Here is a 22424-nt window from a genome sequence, read left to right on the forward strand (position 1 = left end):
ATTTGAAATTACTGGAGAACATTCAACTTTTGCTAGACACTTCAAATTGGTTTGAAAGTGGTCTACGTCTACCATTTTAAAACAAAAATTGAAAAATCACTTTCGACAACTAAAAATTTGTATCTGAGACATGAGAGACATGCTCTTCAGTGAGCTAAATTCTCGGTTTGTTAGAGTGGTGGAGGGAGTTGTGAACGTGTCCTCGTCATCATATTTTCTGAATCAATTAAAATCAATTTTTCAGTTTTTACCCCTAATTGACACCCCATGCAGTGCCCAGTGTATTTGTAGTTTTGAAAATTGGATCAAATTTTTCAAAAATTGAAAAATTTTGACGAGAACTTTCGAAAATCTTGAAATTACGGAGACAAGGATGAGAAAGTTGTGATAGTTTCTCGTATGGTACTTAAAAGTTTTTTAAAATTTGTATAAATACCTACTTTAGTAAAATGTTTCGATTTTTTATTTCGATTTCCCCCCTTTTTTTTCAAGGAAGAAAATTTACAGCTCAACTTTTGTTTGCCGCTAATCATCGGATTATTTATGAATTGAACTGCAATAACAACTCCAAGAAAAACTTCTTTTATGGTTTATATGTATTAAGCCGAGCAATAGTAAATTTTACGAGCTGTTCTGTATAAATAGTTGACTTTCGAATACTTTCATTTAAATAAGCTAAATAAACAATATATAGACATTATAGAGACAACACGCAGACAAACTGCGTGTAACAAAAGCCATTCTAGCGTGTTTTACGATATGTAGTATGTGTAGTTTGAAATTTCCATTTATGCGCCGAGTGAAGAAAAACAATTCGAAATATTGGTGATAATTTTTAATGTTCGCGAGGCGCATAGATTGTCTGCATGTAGGTACATAATTGATTGATATTCAAAAACGTGAAATTTTATTATGTACTCGTACTTGAGAAGTAAATGGAACGTTTGAGGTTTAAAGTAGATACGAATTTTTTCTAGAATGTTCCATCATCACTTGGAATTTTTATGCCTGTAGTCTTATTTGAGGGGGAAAAAAGACTTGCACACCTGCTAGAAATTGCATACCATGCATAATGTTGATATAAGTATGGGTATAAATGGATCCCAAATGAGAAAAACAAATTCCTTAGTGATCCCAAAATTAATAAAAATTGTGTACATTTTAGTTGCAATGAAAAATTACGGCCAGTTATATATTATTTTATACCACAGATGCCCATTTTTAAATAGGTAGGTATCTAGGTATAACTTCTCCATTAATAACAAACTTGAATAATTTAAATTCACCATTTTGTATGAAACAATATCTACTTGAAAAATTCATATTATGCTATAACGCATTGAAAATTCACTTATTTGGCTGACAGTTTATTTATTTGCAATAAATACGCATGTTGACAGGCACGAGTTGTATTACTCGTATGTGATATCGCATATTATCAAAATGAAAATTTGCTAGCGTTAAGCGAAGATTTTGTATTTCTTTTGTTTTGGTCGTGTCAACAAGAAAAGACACTTGAAATTTCATTTCGCGTGTATTCTATTTGTACAAAGTCCCTACAAGGTTGTACAAGACCAGCAAAAAAATTTCTCGTTCTTACAAAAATTTATGTCACTGAGTCTCACACTCGATGCAATGCAATGGGACGATATTTCATTTGTTTGTTTAATTAATACCGGTGTTCATTTCGCTCGTTGGTGGTGCACCGTTGTTTGCAAAGTTGATTTATTCACCAAATATTAGACCTACTCGTGTGACTGAATACTACTCGTACACAAATGCTGAATCGAATGATCAGTGCGTACTCCGTGTAATGAAAAGTTTATTTTTTGAAAATACGTGTATGGTAGAAAAAAAGGCACAAGGAAAATATTCGTATGCTAAATTAGTATCTGAAAATGATGTTGACAAACAAGATCGTAAATGTTGTTTTTTCTTTTTTCAAAGGTACATATTTTTGCAACAAATATTTTTCTATTTATTGCAAAAGCGTTGTAAAACTTCGAAAACGATGTTTCCTTCAGTTTAAATTTTATTTTTAGCATTTTTGGAATACCAGTCCAGCGATTTATTGCAAAGAAAGCAAGGAAAATATTGCATTCATGGGTGAATTACCTACCCTTCATTTCGAGTGTAAAGTTACTCGAAAAAGGGTCCTCAAACAGGGAGCATGCCGTGCTAACCTAAGTATGATTTGTTTTTTGAGTTTTGAAATTGGAAACATAGTAATCAAAAAATTGACTCTACCATATTTCAAAATATTCCTCCAGTTTCATAAATTATACCTATTCTTTGATTTTTTGACATATGTAGGTAACTAATATTATTAATGGGGAATATTTCAGAAGAAAATATTTTCAAAACACGAGTTCACGCAAAAGTAAGCGACTTGGAAATTTTCAACCACTCAGTAGAAAAAAAAAAGTCGTCTTGGATTTTGACAGCAATAGCCCAAGTTGAGGCATAATCTCAAACACTGTCTTTTGAAAGTGGACCATTTTTCCCTAAATTAAGTAGGATGAGAGCTAGAGCGAGAAAACCTCGATTTTGTTCGAAAATTTCCCCTGTTTGAGAACCCATAGCTTCCCTTCAGAAGGGGAACATCTCCAGGGCAAAAAAAATTTCTGGGTGATTTTCAACTTGCAATCATCCCTATTTTTACAATTTTCATGAAGTGTATACCAAATATGATTTCTTCATTCTTCTGAGTCAGGTGTTGTTAATGTAGAAAAAACTCAAGATTTTCTGCAGTTTTGTACATATAGTTTGGTTATGAGGGGTGAGGGGGTATGAAAGTCTAAAATTTTTACCAATGATACCCACTTCTGGCGGTATTTTTTTTAGCGGAAATCATTCATAACTTGTTTGAAATTTTGAAAATTTCACCACCAAAAAGAAAAATGATCAAAATAGTCTTATTAGTATATTTTGATGAAAAGAAGCATTTTTGAAATTATAGTTTTTTCCATTTTTTATTTCATAGGTCTATAAGTTGATATTTACTTTTCCTGTTTGTATCCTTGGTATATTTTCCACTACGGAAATTACAATAGCGATCCTTCTTTCCACGTATTGATTTTTTATAACAGAACAATACAGGTATAGATATGTACGATAGAATAGAGCATGAAATTAGACGCATTTTACCAAGTTTTCTAGTCTTTTGGTGTTTACCCGTTAATCGTAAAAAGTTTTAGAATTTCATAAACGTTGCTACTTTCAAATAGCAAGCTTTTTGAGTACTCAGCTATCAAAATGTTTCAAGTTTTCGTAATTTTTTCGCTTAACGTCAAACCATCAAAATGACATTCTTTCAACTTGTTGTCATTCGCGATGTACCTCAGGGTGTGTAAACATTTCTTCGAAAATATTGAAACACGTTTTTTTTCCTTTCGATAAAAAACTTCTTCTATAAAATATATTAATTAAATGGAAATTTGTCAACACGGAGCTCGATTCGTGTCATTGCAAATTTTCAACGCTTGACTAGAAATCGTTTGAGAGGCTTCGCCAGATGTCTGTCAGCGTTATTCAATTATTGTAAATATAGGAATGAGTAGGCAAAATTCCGTATAGTGATGAGTTGCAAAAATTTTTACCCGGAAGGAAGAATTTTTCGACGTGATATGATTTTCTTAAATTGTAGCTTCAGGTTAAGTAGATTTTTGTGAAAATAATTCATCGTTGTACTATAAAGAAACGGGTAACTAAGTATGTACCTTAAAAATGAGATGAAGTGGTTTGTTTTATTCTTGATCGTGATCATGGCCGACTAAATATGGCAACGTTGCATTTTGTTCTATTTCTTGAATTTTGCACTTGAGTGTGAGATGTTTCTTAAGTGTGTTGAGCACTTTTAGAAAACTCGATTGCGTTCACTTACTTACCTACCTATTTACGTGCAATGTTGCCATATTTCAAAATTTTCTTTCATTCCTACATTATATAGGCTATACGTACATAGACATATTATTACTTCATAAAATAATGAGATGTTAATTGCTGATTTAAAAAAAAAACAATCCTCAATTTTCTTTTTCAGCGATATAGATGATGTAAATAGTGATATTCTCCATTTGGATATTTGGTGAGTAATTCGTCAATTTATAGCTAAATCCACTTTATCTAAACTTACCTTACCTATTTCTAATTTATCAGCACTTCACGAAAATTGAAATCAAAAACAGAGGTATCTATATTATATTTAATCCAAAATAGTCATCTGAAGCATTTTACTTTGATGCGTTTGTGAATAAAAAATGTTTCAAAAGTAATCGTCGCTCAGTTTTTTAATTTAAACAGGCAGACGCCGATTTTTAAAATTTGATCTTAAACTGATCAAAAAAGCCACAACGACGATGAAAATTTGAGTTTCAAAGACTGAATTTCATTTCACCCCTCTTTATAACTATTTCTTCAAAAATTGTTAAATTCAAAGCTGGAGGCTTCAGAACAGCTGGGAACCACCACCAATTAATTCGATGAGCTAAAAATAGGATAGGTACGAACTAAATTTCAGCGTTTCATCTTATTTCAAATTTTGATTTTTTCATAGAAATAAAGCAAACTTGCGCTTTCAAAAATTTGACAAAAATCAAGGAATGAAGTTCAGCTCCTGAAATTTGATCTAAATTGTTGTATTATCGTCATGATTTTTTTTCTAACAGAAAATCTGAAAATACCTCTGTAGGTTGTGATACTCCCTGATTAGTAATTTTAAAATCGTAATTTCGCCAAAATCTGATATACCTATCTTTCAATAATACCTAAAGAAATATAAGAAAAGTTATTTCCACATCTCAACGTTACCCTTATAAAATGTAAAAATAAAATTTCGTAGGATTCTCTCAAGCTGAAAAAAGAAACCACCTCGCAAACTGAGTTCTGAAAAAGGACGCTGAACCGGAGGAATAATAATTGTAAGCTAATCACGTACTGGGGGTTTCGATGAAAATAAATGAATCGATGGCATTACTTTCGATCGATGTATAAGCTACATGAAAGTAAATCCTCCGAATAAAAAAAAAAGGATTGCACAGTTGTAAAAGTTAATGAAAATCGAACGTCTTTAAATTCTTCGTATTCAAAGTTCGCTGCTACGAGATGGTTTTTTTCTTTTTAAATACCCACTTTTATCAAGTTTTTCTAAGAATTGTACAGTTGCGAGAAAAAGCTCTCGACATCTGGTCGTTTATATTTTAGGAAATAATTAATGTAGTCGGATTTCTTATGCATGCAGGGACCACGACGACGAGTCTTCCGTCTTCGATGCTGTAAAAAAATTAAACGAAGTTAGGGGCGTTAAAGGACTGGGTAGATTTTTCAAACAAATAGCTCAAAGTGCTCGCTCAGGAAGCCAAGACGATTTTCTCGGTTGTGTAAATATTCCTTTACAGGTAAATTTATTACGTTTACATCGTGATAGATATCTTTATCGTTTGATATTTATTCTTATATTATATGAGTAGGTTAGGTACCTAAATGATAAATATTTACGAATGGAAATTACACAGTTACCTACTTATATTATATTTATTTTATTACAGGATATACCATCTTCTGGTATAGAATGTTGGTATAAATTAGAAGGTCGTACTCATCGATCTAATATACAAGGTAAATTAAGATTAAAGTTATGGCTATCAAAACGTGAAAATCGTGGTACGTCTGAAGAAGAAGATAATTGGTCTTATATCCAACAACAAGAAAGACTTTATACGATTTTTATCAATTACGAAATGAGCCAAGCTTCCGTAAGTATACTTCATAATTATACCATACCTATCTAATACCTACAAATGGATCTTTAGCTACTTCGAATTATGTAGGAATAATTTCTTCATGCTAAATAGGTATCTGTACTGGAAACACGTGAAATAGGTACTCTAGTACACTTGTAGCGCGCGTTGGCGTTAACAATACCAGCGAAAATTACTCTCGTAACTTTTACCGCGAAAATTATAATTTATTGTGCTTATGAACAAGGCTTTTTCTTCAAATGAACTTTATTACCAAGCTGTTCTTTACGAACAAATGGTAATCTTATAGTATACTAAACTACATAGTCTCCTTAGATGATCAACCAGCTGCGTAATTTATCGCTTTAAAATTATCCTCGCAACGGATTGAGTTTTCGATCGTTGAGATAATTCAAATGTAAGAAATTCAGCATTAGCGCGCAAGTTGGGTGGTAACTTTTACTACCTACCTATAAGCAAAGCAACAGTTGCGTAGCGCAGTCTACATGTGTAACTTTGAACTTGAAAAGTTGAGCTTTTCGATTACAGATTACGTTAGTTGAATGATGATTGAGTGGTGAAGGAAGTTAACGTTTATTTTATTTTTAGAATAACTGGAACGGCGAACTTTCGCAAGCAGCTAGAAATATTCTACATAAGCACGCAATGCAAAGTGATATATCTAAATTGCAACGAGCCACAGTCAAATGGCTGGCGTACAGTAGGATACCAATGATGGATACTAAGCTGTTGTATTCGTATTTGACCAATTTGGAAAAATTATGGGGCAATGAAGCTCTTTCTAGGGAAGAAGTAAGTGTATCATATGTTGAAAATGTTGAGAAAATTAGATATCTACCTTCCTAATTGAGTAGTTGATCGAGTAATTTGTTGTTGGATGAACTGAGGTACCTTTTTTCATGTTGGCAGAAATTTTGAAGTTTTACAATTCTATGCAATTTTTAGAGTAATTATTTCGAGGGTTTGCACAAAGCCCAGAGGTGGACTTAGGTATGGGCTTTGAAGGCTTACCCTTCATTAGCGAAGTTGGGAAGCGGCCAAATTATGCTTATTTTAAATTAGGTAGGTACTAATTTGAGGAAGGTACAATTTAGTACAAAAATTAAAGAACGTGCTGACAATTAGATACCTACTTTTATAATGCTTTTGGATAATAAATGTGCCTTATCTTAGAAGTCTTTTATACTATCTACGTTTCTGTTCACCGGACTCCCAGGGCTGTCGAGAAAAGAGGCAAAGGGGGTTGTTTGCCTCGGGCATGGATTTTCTGAAAGGTCCAGCAGAGGACCTGTAATGAATAAAAACTTTGTTTTTTTTTACTACGTACTCAAAAAACAAATTTTTGAAATCTTTTGTCCTCGCGTTTCTGTTTTATCGAAATGTAAAAATCTCATGTTTTGAAGCTTCTAAAAATCTAAATGAGGGATATGAAAACTTATATGATTTATTCGTCAAAATTGGTATTTTTTCTTATATCAGTTGACGAATTTTCAGTTGAAAGCCCTCCTCCTGCCTCTCCCCTTCTCAAAAATTCTGGCTTCGCTTTTGTGGAAGGGAGAGGCAAAATAGTAGTACTTGCTCTGGGCACCCATTGGCTCTCATCCTCATCGTATCCGCGACTCTCTCCCCCAACTATTATTATAAAAAGCTTAGGGCTGCAAAATTCCAAGTTCACCTTCGGGCTTACATTGTCACGTACCTATTTGCTTTAAAGATCACAATTTTTGCCAAAAAAAAAAAAAAAATTTAAAATTGTTCAACTTTTTAAAGCTGGCAATAATGACTAAAAAAATCGACTACGCTGCATTTCAAAGTATTTCTCTAGTGTCAGAAATGATATCTTCAGATATTTTGGCATAACTGATGCGAAATATTTGTGAAGAAAAAATTTCCAAAACACGAATTTATCCACAAATAAGTCATCTGCAAATTTTCAACTGCTCAATATACAGAACTAGAACCATAAAAAAGGTCTTGGATTCTAACGGAAATAGCATAAATCGACGCAGCATCTCAAATACTTTCATTTGTGACCGGGAAATTTTGCCCAAAACAGGTTGGATAGGGGCTAGAGCGAAAAAAATCATAATTTTTTTGGAAATACTTCCTCTTTGAGGACCCATATATCCGTACCAGGAGTACCTAGGGAGCTAAAAATTTTCTGAGTAAATTTTAACTGAAAGTAGGTAAAGGTCTCTGCTTAATTTAGTCAAATCCGCCAATTTTTTTCAAGATCCACCCTATAAGGTTTAGCCAACATTGATCCTGAGTATGTTGGCCAGTTGTGAAGTTCAAACTATAGTTTAGAGTTGGGTCAATGTTGAATCAAATGTTGAAGTTCACTCGTTATTGAAGTTGAATGTTCAATTACTTGCAAAAAAAAGTAAGTCCAAACTGACAGAACATTTTTTGAACCACTTCAGCAAAGCTGAATCGAAAGAGCGTGCATAAAATACTGATTCAGCCATTCCAGAATTTGAAGTTCATTTTCCCATTCTTGGGGAGTTTTTCTTTGCACATGCAGATCAAATTTGAGCCAAAAATGTGAAAAAAAAAATAAAAATTTCGTCAGGTTGGCGAAAGCTGAAATCTTGCAGGAATCCTGTTTTTTGCCCTCCAAATCGATTGGAATTGCCAGCAAAGTAAAGTTGAAAGGCTAAAATTCATTTCAAACCATAATTTTAATATGCTGAGTCAATTGAAGATGCTTTCTAGTCGTTGAATTTCCAAGGAATTCAAGATTTTCAAAAAGTTTCTATAAAACCGTTCCAATTAGGATGGGTGCCTGTTGGTAACCTACTTGATCAATTATACATCATTTTTTCGTTCGGTTTCCGCCAGTTTAGAATGAGATAGGTGTAGATATGGTTCCAAAGTAAAAAAAAAAAAAAAAAAAAAAAAAAAATGGAAAAATGGTTTTTCATCGATTGAAAGAAAGGGTCACTAAAAAACACTGAACGCATTCATATGTGCTTCAGATCATTTTGGCAAATTTTATGGCACTTTTTTGGAAAACTGAAGTATAGAAAAAATTGCAACAATATCAATTTCTTTTGTAGTGAATCCCTATTCTTCCCATCTCTACTTCCCATCTCTAAAAACATTTTAAGGTTTATTTAATTTTATTTTTTGGAAGGTTAATTCTTCAAACTAGTCTTTGAAATCTGTCGTGTTCATATAATTACCTACGAGTATACCTACTTACAGAATTGCATAAATATTCAGGTAATATGAGTTGGATTTGCAGACTTTTCCAAAACATATCTACCAATTAGTAAAAATTAACCAACAGTCTCCTGACACATTACAACTTGATGTTAAAATTAAAAAAATTCCCAGCCAAAATTTCTCCATAAAAAATTCATTTTCCTTTCTCTCATTACACAGTAGGTACACTTTCACGATCTCGGTGTACTTACCGTTCTAACGTTACAACTAAAACCATAACTTTTTTTCTTACAGGAAGATTGGCTGGCAGACTCGTTTAATATTTTTTTAGACTATTCGTTGCAGTTAGTGAGAAAACACCGCACGTTATTCCCAACGCGGCATAAAAGTTCTATGACTCGTCTGGAATACCTTTTAAAGTAACTTTTGCCCTGTTTTTAATCCCGCTGATAAAATATTTAGCTAATTTTACTCGCGTTTTAAGATGTTTAGGTACGTTATCGTCAATGAAAGCGTTTTGGAAATGCTGTCCGTTCAATAAAGAAGTAAGAGGCGAGGTAACATCTGCCGTACGTAGAGGTACCATGGAGTGGTTAGTACATTGTGGACGTTTTTTTTGTGACCTCTCCGAACGCGTACCTTTTTCATTATGGAAAATTTTCAGTCGGCTTGTTTATTATTAGGTATGACGAAAATGCTAAACATCTATCGGTCACCAGAGGTGATCCTGATTCTAGAATTAGAGCCCTCATACAAGTCTTTTCAGCCGTTTTAGTAGATTTAAGACGTGGATTGGATTTTTATAACAGTATTTTCGAAAGGTAAGCACATCGTACCTACGTGGCTATCTAACTTTCGGTAAGTAGATATATTTTTCAATTTTTAAAATCTACGAAAAAAAAACTTATTTAAAATTTACAAGTAAACTTGTTTACTAAATATCTACCTATACGTACTTACTCGTGTAGCCTTGGCCGAAATTCCTGCAAATTAATCACGTAATATACCGAGGTACCTAAATCTCATGGAATTTTTATCAATTTTGTGTTTCAGCTCGGCCGAAGTACCCTATTTTTTAACCATTTACAAGCAACTAGAGAAACAGGTAATTTATAAAATTTTTATTAAAAGTGGAAAAAAATCTTTCTTTACCCAAAATGCTTTAAAAATTACTGTAAGCCTCATCGAGTTGAATTTTTATATCGGTGTATTAAACATGGAAGAAACAAAAAAACGGTATAAAAAATTTAAAAAGTTACTGCTTATGAGAAAATAAAATTCTCATTTCGTTTTGAAAAACCGACGAAAGAAAATTCTCATTACGAAATTCCAAAGATATTCGGATAAGTACCTGGCGTTATACTAATAAAAAAGAATATCTTATTAAAACTCGAAACGATGATTTTATTGGTTTCGTGCGAGTTATATTACTCGTCTCATTAAAAATTTTTTTTTTAATAATTCGCGAAAATTCTTCAAATATCTGTTCTTCGAAAAACCCCTTACCTACCTTACTTATATATCAACCGGACGCCATCGGCGACGATGAGAGAAAATTTTCAATACGGTAAATTACAACCCCGGCTCCCTTCGTTTACACGATATTATCGAAGAAAGTAACCGCTTGCTATATTATGCTCGTGAAAATATCCCTTAGACTTACCTACCCAATATCGCTGTATACATATAATGCCTTTTAAACGAACAAGCTTCCTACATATAAAGTAGATATGGTCGTATATTGCTCTGATAAATATATAACCTTATTTATAAAATGAGAACCGAATGCTTCCAAAACGCGTAATTTGCGAAGCGCTCAATTTTCGTATACACCTTATTAATGTATCTACCCACTACCTACCTATACCATAAGTATTTACCTACCCCTTTGTACCTATAAACTCGTAGGTATTTAAATACTTACCTATCTTGATGGTAATATTCGTTCTATTTTGTATTGAAAACTTCCCACCTATACCTATATACGAAAAGCCACTCCAGCTTTCAAGAATCGTACCTACGCATTAAAGATGGTTATTATGTAATAAAATACCAAAAAAAATACATCTTAATTGAAATTTCACCAAAATATATTTAATTTTTCTTAGTTTGCGAAGGAAATGTTGAAACTGACGGATACCATAGAGGTATATGGAGTGGCTAATCGCTTGATAGATTGCCGCTTCTCGTGCTTTCCCATAGTAACACATGAACGTGTTTAAAGCTTTCACAATATTATTATACATTTAGAAATTTTTTTTGTAATGGGTTTTTCGCCGCTTTTGTGATATAAAAAAAAGGTCGCGTGCAGCGCCTTATATATACCTAATACATACCTATACATACGAGGTACCTGTACGTACCTATACTTAACATACGTAAATAATTTTGCAAAACCAGCATCAGTAACCCGTCGCTCGTATCGCCATGTGTAATCGTAATATACTTACTCGTAATGTCATCCGAATTTATTTAGCTTGTTTATATCGTTGAAAAAAAATGGTAATACATATGTGAATATTTTAGTACTGTTATCGGTCTATAGAAATGTGGTGTCAAGTATCCGTAATACAGGGGTTGGTTATATACACGAATACACTACACGTGTGAATTTTACACACAAATTTGACCAATTACTGCATGTAATGTACACGTACACCGCTGACAATTCGCACTGACATTTTATTTATAATATTAACACCTTATATGTACACGAAAACATACCCATTAGATACGTCATATAAACCTAGAAGATAATTATTTACAGGATGTGTGAAACATCGTCATTTTTTTTTTTTACAATGTTACCTACCGTACAATCATACACGATACCTCATCAATCCATATAAAGCAATCTTTTATCAACTTTTTGAGACCATCACCTTATTTTTGTTTGCATACGGTATATCTGAAAAGTCCCTGTCAATTGTCTTAGAATTTTTTAAGGGTGAAGATGGTAGAGTTGGTTGAATAATTTGGTTGAATTATGTGCCCATCACCTTTCTTCGTACGAAGGAGAAAAAAGTATAAAAACATGGGAATTTTCCGAAAAATTCAGGAGGGATCACACTTGTTGAAATTGGTGACCAGAAAAATGTAACAGTAATGTTTTGTGTCCTACTACATTAATTCAGCTCAATCTTAGGTACTTGAAAAAATTTCCAAACAATTTTGGAAAAGTTCCAATTTCCAATAATCCACACATATGGGAATATTTTGTTTGGGATTTTAAACTTTCATGTATTTTTGGTTAGATTTATCAAATTCTTAAATGGATTTCAGAATCAATTGGACAAATTTTTGAGATTATTTCCTACTTGAATAAGTAAATTTTGGTACGAGTTTTGAGAACTTGGGATTGAATTCAAAGTTGATAGACATGCTCATAAACAAACCTTCACAATCCGTAAGTCCAATCGAGCTCAGATTTGGCTGACTATAAACAAGCATCTCATGCGGACCTCAGAATCAATCAAATTTCGAGCTGTCGGAGTTTATTTTTTCGAGTTTTGACGAATACTTTCTGGTGACAGATTCACCAAAACTCACCAAGATTCAGCAAAAGTCACCTGGTTCAAAATCGATCACATATGCGATCACTGCTTGACGAATCTCTATCTAAGAAATCACCAGATATAGGCAAATATGAAATTTCCATGTTTTGGTAACTTTCTAGTGAAAGATTTACCAAAAGTCACCAAGTTCAAAATCGATCACAAATGTGATCACTATTTGGTGAATCTGTCACCAAGAAGTCATCAGATAGAGAAATATGAAATGTTTGTGTTTTGGTGACTTTCTGGTGACAGATTAACCAAAACTCACCGAAACTCACCAAAAGTCCTCAAGGTCAAAATCGACCTTAAATGATCACTGCTTGGTGAATCACTGAATCTGTCACCAAGAAGTCACCAGATAGCCAAACATGAAATTTTTGTGTTTTGGAGACTTTCTGGTGACAGATTCACCAAAACTCACCGAAATTCACCAAAAGTCCTCATGTTCAAAATCGATCACAAATGTGATCACTATTTGGTGAATCTGTCATCAAGAAGTCACCAGATAGGCAACTATGAAATTTTTGTGTTTTGGTGACTTTTTGGTATCAAATTCACCAAAACTCACCAGAATTCATCAAAAGTCGACCCTAAGTTCTAAACTGATCTTAAATGATCACTGCTTGGTGAATCATTGACTCTGCCATCATAGATTCGGGATGTTAATTTTAGGAGTTTGAAAGAATTTTGAATAAATTATCTAATCGTGTTTTTTAAAAAAAAATTTGATGTCAAAAAAATATGCCAATGTAGATACCTGAATTTTTCAACCATTTACTTCAAATCTTAGATTCACCTGCAATAATCGATTCAAAATATCAATCTTATGACAAGATTAAATAATTTTCAGCTTCTGAAATGAATTAGAATGCTTTCAGGATTCAGGAGCTATTTGAAATTGCTGGAGAATAGTAAACTTCTGCTGAAGGCTCCAGATCAGCTCGAAAAGTAGGCATATTTCAATCGATTCAGATTGTCGGTTTTAGAAAAATGAAGAAGTTTTGAATAATTTGTAGCAAAATTTACGATTTTGGAATTTTTTCATTTAAAGATAGGAAAAATTGCGAAGAAATGCTCACACTTTTTAACTCGTCACTTCGAATTCATCATTCACCTGCCCCTATCGATTTTGAATGTCAAATTTATGAGAGGTTTACATTTTCAGTTGCCAAAATTGATTACAAAACACCTTCGTAGCTGGGTATTTGAAATTACTTGAGAATGTCAACTTGTGCTTGACGCTCCAGATCAGCTCAAAATTGACAGAAATCGATTCAATTTCCTTGTCGCAAACGTTGACAATTTTGGATTAAAAAAAAAAGTCCATGTCGAAAGAAACCCAGGTAGGTACATTTTTCAACCCTTTACTTCCGATCTAAAATTCACCTCCCATAATCGATTCAAAATGTCAATTTAGTAACAGGATTAAATTTTCGGCGATCAATGTTGATTAAAACACGTTCTTGAGACTTGAGCCATTTAACGTTGCTGTAGAATCAACTTTTTTTGGAAGCTCCAGTCTATGTTGAACTTATGAGAGGATTGGGCAAATTTTCTAGTGTCGAAGCTAATAATAATACCACCTGGATCGATTTGAAAATGTGCTGGAAAAACTTGTTATTTCAAGAGAGGGAGAGGGGAATACGTTGTGTGATTTTTGAGACATTCCATCTCTTTTTTATCCTGTAAGAAATCAAAGACTCTAGTCAGAACTTAACAGACATACTGTGCATTTTAATTCAAAATGTAGGTACCTTTTCCTCGCTAACCGCCTTTATTTAGGATCCAAATCAATATAAGCAAAATATTCGTAAACCTGAGCTTATTAATTGGCTGCTTCCTGCTTTGAAAAAAAATAAAAATAAAAAAAAATAGTTAAACGTAATTAGATTCTTTGATTATGGCTTTTAGGATACAATCTAGGCCTACATATATAATTGAATACGAAAAAAAAATTCTTATTCATGTAGGTGTATATTGAATCATGCTTTTGAAATGTTTATATATTAGGCCTTTTTTTTCTTATATGCTTCGCCGGTAGGTAAAAATGGCGTAGAATTTGATTATACGGCATCGGCTATGTATGGAAATTCAGTAGCCTTATTTCCAGTATATATACTGTTTAGCTTGGGCGTGAAGTAGGATATTGATTCGTTTGAGCATTTTTCTTTTCAAAATGATTAGATTAGGATAATGTAAATAGTTTAGTGGAATGAATAAATTTAAATGTATTTGTTTACGTGAATCGGGCAAAAAAAAACAGGTGGAAAAGTATTAAAGGGTGTGGATTTTTATCGATTCGCAACTTTCATGGTCGTCTGGATAATTGAAAAGTTTATAAGTTTATGGACTCGATGGAGAATACAAGCTTTTTTAAACGAAGAAAAAGAAATAAAACTGGATGTGGGTCTAATATGTAAGGTTATTTTATGGTAAATTGAAATTAACAATAGAGTTTTTGAAGGAAAACGTGAGTTTAGGGCTTGGTATGAAATTTCACGATAGGAAAATATGATCACGCGATGCACATAATGATTCACACAAATTATCAATTTGCTCATTGCTCATACATTAAAACACGTGATCTCATTTCACAATAATTATGCAAGTAACAATCCTGGAAAAAATTGATAAATTTTGAAAAAATTGCATTTGTAATTCTTTTACAAGAAAAATTCGTACATATAAGCATTGGAAATTTTTTACAAAACAAACCAAAAGTTGAGTAGTTTGGGTTATTTATTCTCTTCTACTTATTTATAGCTTCTCTTTCTTAGATTGACCTATCTTGAAACCTACTTACTTTTGTGTATACTTTCGACTAAATTGGCTTTTAATACATTCTCTTATAGTGCTCCTCTATTCGAGTAACATTTAGATCTACTCTAACGTAGGTAATTTTTTGATGACCTGCGTAATTTCTAATTTTGGGATATAAATCATAACGTAGGTTATCTATTTTTGCGAAATCTATCTCGTAGAAAAAGTATAGCGTAATCACTGTAGACTTCTTCTTTCAATCACCATTCTCCTACCTACCTATCAATATTTGCATACGAACGCAATGCATGTCTTTTAGGGAAGCCAAATTTTTTGAACTCGGTTAAAAAAGTGTAATTCACCCTCTCTATCTGTACGATAATCTAACTGGGAAATATTTTAGGGATGTTCGTAGGAAAAGGTCGAAGTTGTACAAAATAAAAATACATGAATCAAGTGTTTAAATTGTGATTATAAGATTTTGTAAGATTTTTACCATGTGTCTAATTCAAGTCGATTTGAACAGGTACTGAATGATTTAGAATCGGAGATAAACGTGATTTGTAAGAATTTAAAAGTCAGCGAATTAGGTTCCGAAACTCCACCGTTACCTGAAAGTGCCGAACTAGGGACGCCGATATTTGAATTATATTTCGTTGTTCAAGAATTTGCCAGGTAAGGATTCTAACAATTCAGTAAAGCACCTATTATAAGATTCATTTATGTCTGTAGTTAGACTAATACCTATAGACCATTTGATGGACGAGACGGTATTAAAGCCACCGAGGCTGTAAAAATTTCCCAAAATTATACATAGTTCCAGAAAAATCTGCTTCTGCAACTTTGTTTTTTTCGATGTTGGATGCGTTGCATATTCATTCGTTCGAAAGGATAATTTATATTATTTTACAGATTTGTTCGAAAAATGCAAATATGTCTGATTAATTTATTTCAATTTTTTATCTTCGTAGTTTTCAAGAGCATATATCAAACAGATCGAATGGCATAATGTGTTACTACAACTGGTTCGAGCCAGCTATTGATAAATGGATTGATTTAGCTAAATTCAAAGTAAGTCACACACACCTAGGTATACTTTTTTGAAATTACAACGTTATAAGTACTTACTAGTGCCAAGTATGATTCTGTAGAAATTATATTTCTTTAAATTCCTTTTCATTTGTAGGCTTTGAGAAGAATTAAGAAAGGAATTGAACTAAATAGATACTGTAATGGTGAATTAATAGTGAAGCATAGCACATCGGCTGTTGATACCACTAACTGCTTTTTCCAAGTAAGTACCTACTAGATACGTCTTACCTATACATTTATACTTAATTTGTTCACATGAACATGTCAGGGACAGTGGAAAATGATTGCATTTGAGGATCTAATTTTATCTGACCAGATGACGTTTTGATCAGATTAGATCTGTATCGGCTTGCATGACCAAGTCAAATAAAATCCGCCCCCTCCCCCATTCCATGTAATAGATTAGATTTCATCTGATAAGCGTTTTGGTCGGATTGGATCTGCTTAAATGCTAAGACTTATTTCATTGGGTCAGATCAGATCTAGACATTCTCTCAATGCAATTTGATCTGACTAGATTTCATGAGGTCTGATCAGATGAGAGTTTAGATCAGAATAAATCTGCTCAGATGTGATCAGACCGCATTGATTGGATCAGATCAAATTCTGGCATTCCATTGATCCAATTTGATCTGAAGATGAACTCAAAATATTGAAAAATATTTTCTCTGTACAGGTGAAAGAATTTTGGAAACAGTTATCATGGCCTGATGTTGTTGGCTCCTACAATCTCGTGATAAAACTTGTAGAAGTGAGTTGAATTTGTGAAAATACATATTAAAATTAAGGAATAGTTCCTCGATTGACTTCGACATGTACAAATAAATCATCGAATGCTCAAAATAAAAATATTTTAAAAATTTAATTTCAATGTTATAGGCGATATGCGAATGTGCCAGGTATTATGCCGAACTCACACAGAATAAACTCAAAGAAACTGGTTACTACGAAGAGCAGGGTCCGTTTAAAATTACCGATGAAGTAAGAATAATTACTGGAGCTCAAATGCCATTAACCTGGAGATCATTCCCACTAATTTCAAAAATATTTTTGCAGATGTGCGTGACAATAAACGATTTAGAATACGTTCGCCGAACCTTATCCCTATTACCGAACGAATTGCAATTAGATACGATGCTTGAAACTATAGAAGCTGTAGATAGTGAGAATTTCGAATACAGAGAAGAAATCACCTCGCTTTTAGATACCACCATTAACGATTTGGAATCAGAAATCACGGTGATCGTTAGCCGCGTCGGCGTCAAAGTAATACCTACCTAAATTTTAATGTCGTATAATTTTACCTATTATTTCATAACCGCGACGTGAATGTACAATTCAATTCTATTTGCACAGATGAGATCACCGCTGAAAAAAGCCATGTTTCATCTAGCATGGTCGCCAGATTCTTTGCCAACCAGTGACGCGATCACACCATTACTCGAATACCTACACAGTCATTTATCATCCCTAAATTCAGCCCTATTACCTAGGAATTTCGAAAAAGTATTGTGGAGTATTTGGGAAGTGTGCTTACTCGAGCTCGGTCACCAAACTGATGGCAGTGTTGGCGATAAATTAGCTGGGTTTTACGATCGTTTGTACGAAGCTCTGGATTTGCTCATCGAATTTTTTTACGCTGATGGCAAAGGTCTAACTTTTGAGGTGTTGACTGGAGGTAATTCCTAACTGGTGGTTTTCTTTTCAAGTGATTCCAGGCGATAGGCATCTATAGGTACCTAATGTGAGGTCTTGTTGATATTATTTTTCAGAGCTTTATCAAGCTGTCAAAGAAAGACTTCAGTATCATAAAACTGAAACCGAGCAATTAATATTATTATATTACAATAATCGTTTGCGGGAGCAAAGTATTGTCGAAAGCACCGAATATGGTGTTTTATCGGTTAGAGCATATTATCATCACGATTCACTTTGTGTGGAAGTCCTCAACGCTAAAGATGTCATACCACTGGACCCCAATGGTACCTAAATTTTTGTTCAAATTTTGTCACAGTGATTCAAGATGAGAAAATTGTTCATCGGTATTTAATTGGATAATTATTTACAGGTTTCAGCGACCCATTTGTCATTGTAGAATTGTTACCTAGATCATTATTCCCCAACTGTCTGGAACAAACTACCAATGTCCAGAAGAAAACTTTGAATCCGTTTTTTGACGAATGTTTCGAATTGTATGTTCTACATCACCACGGATTTATTTAGATACCTACTCCAAATAAATTTTCTATTTTAATATATTGCCTTTCTTGCGTAGCTCTGTCACATTGGAACAATGTCGTGTTGCTGGAGCAATGATATTATTCACGGTAATGGATCATGATGTATTAACTGCGAATGATTTCGCCGGAGAAGCATTCCTAGCCTTAAGCAGCATCCCAGGAGTAAATAGCGCCTGCAATGCGGATAATTTTCACGGATTAAAGCACGTCGATTTACCTCTGATGCATCAAAAAAATAAAAGTGAGTGGACAACAATCTTATTTTTAAAATGACTTCATTAAGTAGGTATCTACCATCTATTTACGTGATATTTTATACCTATCATTCACTAAAACGATCAAACCTACATCTAACATTTTATCACCATTATTTCTACAGATCATCCAATTTTACAAATACTAGAGTCAAGAACATGGGATAAGCTTGCTCAAGATTTTGTGAAAAAACAAAAACCTAGAATCGCTGGTAATTAAATGAAAAGTGAAACAACGCTCATTTCAATTTAATGTAACAGCTGCCATATTTGTACGAGGTTACTTACTTATTAAGATCTATAATTAGTACCTACTTAACGTACTATTTATATTTTTAAACGCCTATATACCTAAATTATTTTTCAAAAGTGATTATGATCGATGACAATACTACATAATATCGTTTGAATATTCCCTCCTTCGAATTAGGTACCTAAATTTTTATAAAATCATTATGATGTATTAAATTTTGGTCAATTTTCATCCTATTTGCCTTTCTAATTTTTTCTTCGCTATTTTTTTTATTGCAAAAACTTTTTTTTTTAAATTGCGTTTTAAAATAATCACGTCCTCCTTGATTATTCAACATATCTAATTTGGTCAATTAGGTAGTTATATAAATGCATTATTAGCTATTAATGACTACCGTAAAGTTGTCAGATACCTATATTTTATAAAATGCTTGCTTCCTTCACCTGGTTACCACTTTCATCAATATTGAAATTTGAATTATTTTAGAGTAATATAACGTATTTTTGATTACTAATACGAGTATAGGTACGATCCAAGGACTATTTCAATTTTATTTTAAGTAAAAACCAAAATTGCCTCCCTTGCCTTTGTTTGTTTGTTTGTGTTTTTTTTGTGAAATACCCACGTATTGTGTATATTTGTAATATAATTTGGAATATTTATAAGTTATTTCTAAAATGTAAATAAATTTCACAAAAAATACCTACTAAAAATTATAAGAATATTATAAAAATACGTAAACATACCTACCATTCAACACTTTAAAAAAAAGTTGTTTCTTTATAAATATAGATGAAAAAAGAATCAGAATACTGAATTATTATTTTTTTAAGTTTAGTTCATGTGTATGTACTTACTTACTTACCTTCGCCACTTTTTTCCCTCGTGCTTTTAACTATACCTACATAAAAAGAAAGGAATTATTTTTATTACGAGGATGATTTCCTCAAATCACCTATTTTTCACATACCCTTCCTCTCTTGTATTCATTTATGAACATACTTCCTATTTTCTCCCTTTTTTTTATTTATTTTTTATTTTTACGCTTATTTTATATACAATAAAAATTGTTCATTTAATAATTTTAATACCTACATTTAAATGAATAATATATTACCTACCTAGCTATTATAATAATCTTAATTTGAACGTTTTTTTCTTCCTTTTACGATATCATCGATGACATGATGAAACCATTGTGTAGGTTACCTTCATACTCGTACTATGTGTTTATTTTAAATAACGACATATTTTTAATTATTAATTTTTTTTCATTGAAGCTTATCGATGTACAAATTTTTAGTAATTATTTCCCAAACACATTGAATGTAAATTTTCTTCCCGTTGTATATTTGAATCTATCACACGCATTGTATAATAATTTATAGGAGAAAAAATTATTTGTAAGTATAATGATGCTTTGCTATGTGTACAGATACATATTACCATTTTGTTGACTGTTCTCTGCTACTTTTCATTAAAATTATTGTACCAAAAATTATCAAATTTTTTATATCATCATCAATATTCGAACATCTGTATTGGAAAAAGGCGTCAAATTTTTTGCAATCAATTTGATAATAGGTAGGTAAGTACGAGTAATTATGAAGATTATTATTGAAGCTAAAAAGCTGAAATTTGAGATCACTGACAACCAGACACTTGAAACGTACGATCATATCCAATTCATCATTTCATTTAAATAATCAGAATTTCAAGTTTAAATAATATGGGTATATAATTTTCTTGAAACTGAAGGGTTTTCAAAACTAACTCTGTAGCACAAAAAAGAAATCATACAAGTAGAATTATGCTTTTTGTCCAAGGCTGATATCCGGAAATTACCCTAGCCACATCCTGAGATGACCCAAGACCCATACGTGAATGCGGCTGGTGGGAACTCGCTCTACTTTTTTTTCTGCTTCGAAACAGTCGACATTTTTGGATGAAAAGCATATTCTATGGAAGTCGAGGAGCAAGCGAAGAATATTTATGTGTATTTTAACGCATCCAGAGTATCTCCATTTATTGTAAGTTGTATGTACTTTGGGCAGAGAAAATTTGTTATTTTATGGGTTAAAAATGACAAAAAGCGACGTCATTTATAAAGCGATATTACGTTAATCTTGAAAGTTGCAGCCTATACAAACGCGAGTAGCGATGATAATTTAGTATTATTTGTCGTCGTTTGTGCCAATAAATCATTAATACCGAGCTCGCTTCAATGCATTCAACACATATTTTGGCTCACCATGTATGCCGTCATCATTTTACCCATTTACTTGAGAATTATAAGATTTTGAATGGCCTACAAATTGCTAATAAATGGAATAATGATAATGACCAACAAAACGACTTCAATATTTTATAATACGGCGTTTCTTCGAGCTCGTGAATTTTATTTATTTTATCTACGTTAGATCGATCCACAGCATGTTCAGAAAACAAGTACAGTACCTACCTATACCTTCTTTAGTAAGTACAATAGGTACCACTATTCGTGATTAAAAATTAAAAAATAAAATTACAGAATAACAATAATGTGGGCTGTAAGCCTGTAAACCCTTTTGAATTTCAAGAAAATTTACGATGTATGAATAAGCGCCGTCAATAAAATACATCGACAGCTTCGGGAAGGCGTGAGGTGTGATGTTATCCAAATATTCATCACACTGTGCGAAACTTTCGCTTTCCAGTTTCCCCCGTTTGAATGTAATGATAAAGAAAAGAAAAACGAATAAAATCACTCTCTCTCTCTCTAAGTATATATTTTTTTCAAATAACTTATACAAATACGAAATATTTGCCCGATTTAGCTCGTGTAACTTATACCTACTTGTATTTGCACGTTGCTTGTATGCCGAGTTTTTCTTTCTGCGTTTTCCGCTCACTTCAGACCAATCGTAAATCATATTTTGATACAGCCTCGTTCGTATAAATGGACTTACCGCTTGGAAAATACATGCATGTGATACTTACACTTGTCAGAATTGATTGCGCTGTATTTCAATCACTAACGAATGACTGAATCATTTTTTTTCTCATCGAGATTTAGATTTATAATATGTATTATAAAATCCGTACAATGTATCTACAATTCGTATAGGTAATTCAAATGATTTCGATTCTTTATACTGAGGCCATTTTTTAATATTCGTATTCATCTTATAGGAAAAAAAAAATCATCAGCGGAAAAATCACCCCAATGTTTACGTATAGTGTAGTTCAACAAATTGTTGCAATTAAGCATTTTTTAAGTAATATGTGAGCATTACTATGCTGCAGTTTCAAGAATGATAATTCGTCTCATCTGCAATCCTCGCGAGGACTTCGGTATACAA

At 32.7% G+C, this 22424-nt stretch overlaps 1 protein-coding gene across 8 annotated transcripts in view; it reads left to right on the forward strand.

The window, feature by feature from the left end:
• unc-13-4A overlaps window positions 1-20581 on the forward strand; it is a 209389-nt gene extending 188808 nt beyond the window's left edge. For 7 of the 8 annotated variants that reach the window (XM_065354843.1, XM_065354842.1, XM_065354841.1 and 4 more), the window contains 20 exons: window positions 4043-4087; window positions 5240-5396; window positions 5547-5753; window positions 6348-6551; window positions 9222-9346; window positions 9412-9519; window positions 9611-9748; window positions 9981-10032; window positions 11036-11074; window positions 15771-15919; window positions 16216-16315; window positions 16431-16538; window positions 17013-17087; window positions 17216-17317; window positions 17393-17602; window positions 17693-18014; window positions 18109-18318; window positions 18405-18528; window positions 18612-18817; window positions 18956-20581. In XM_065354843.1, coding sequence (XP_065210915.1) covers window positions 4043-4087; window positions 5240-5396; window positions 5547-5753; window positions 6348-6551; window positions 9222-9346; window positions 9412-9519; window positions 9611-9748; window positions 9981-10032; window positions 11036-11074; window positions 15771-15919; window positions 16216-16315; window positions 16431-16538; window positions 17013-17087; window positions 17216-17317; window positions 17393-17602; window positions 17693-18014; window positions 18109-18318; window positions 18405-18528; window positions 18612-18817; window positions 18956-19050 — 2776 coding nt within the window. In that variant the 3' untranslated portion in view covers window positions 19051-20581. The remainder of the gene's footprint in view (window positions 1-4042; window positions 4088-5239; window positions 5397-5546; window positions 5754-6347; window positions 6552-9221; window positions 9347-9411; window positions 9520-9610; window positions 9749-9980; window positions 10033-11035; window positions 11075-15770; window positions 15920-16215; window positions 16316-16430; window positions 16539-17012; window positions 17088-17215; window positions 17318-17392; window positions 17603-17692; window positions 18015-18108; window positions 18319-18404; window positions 18529-18611; window positions 18818-18955) is intronic. The other variant, XM_065354845.1, reaches the window with a different exon arrangement.
• Window positions 20582-22424: the final 1843 nt, after the last annotated feature.

This window comes from Planococcus citri, chromosome 3, assembly GCF_950023065.1.
Source record: "Planococcus citri chromosome 3, ihPlaCitr1.1, whole genome shotgun sequence".
NCBI classification, from domain to species: domain Eukaryota; kingdom Metazoa; phylum Arthropoda; class Insecta; order Hemiptera; family Pseudococcidae; genus Planococcus; species Planococcus citri.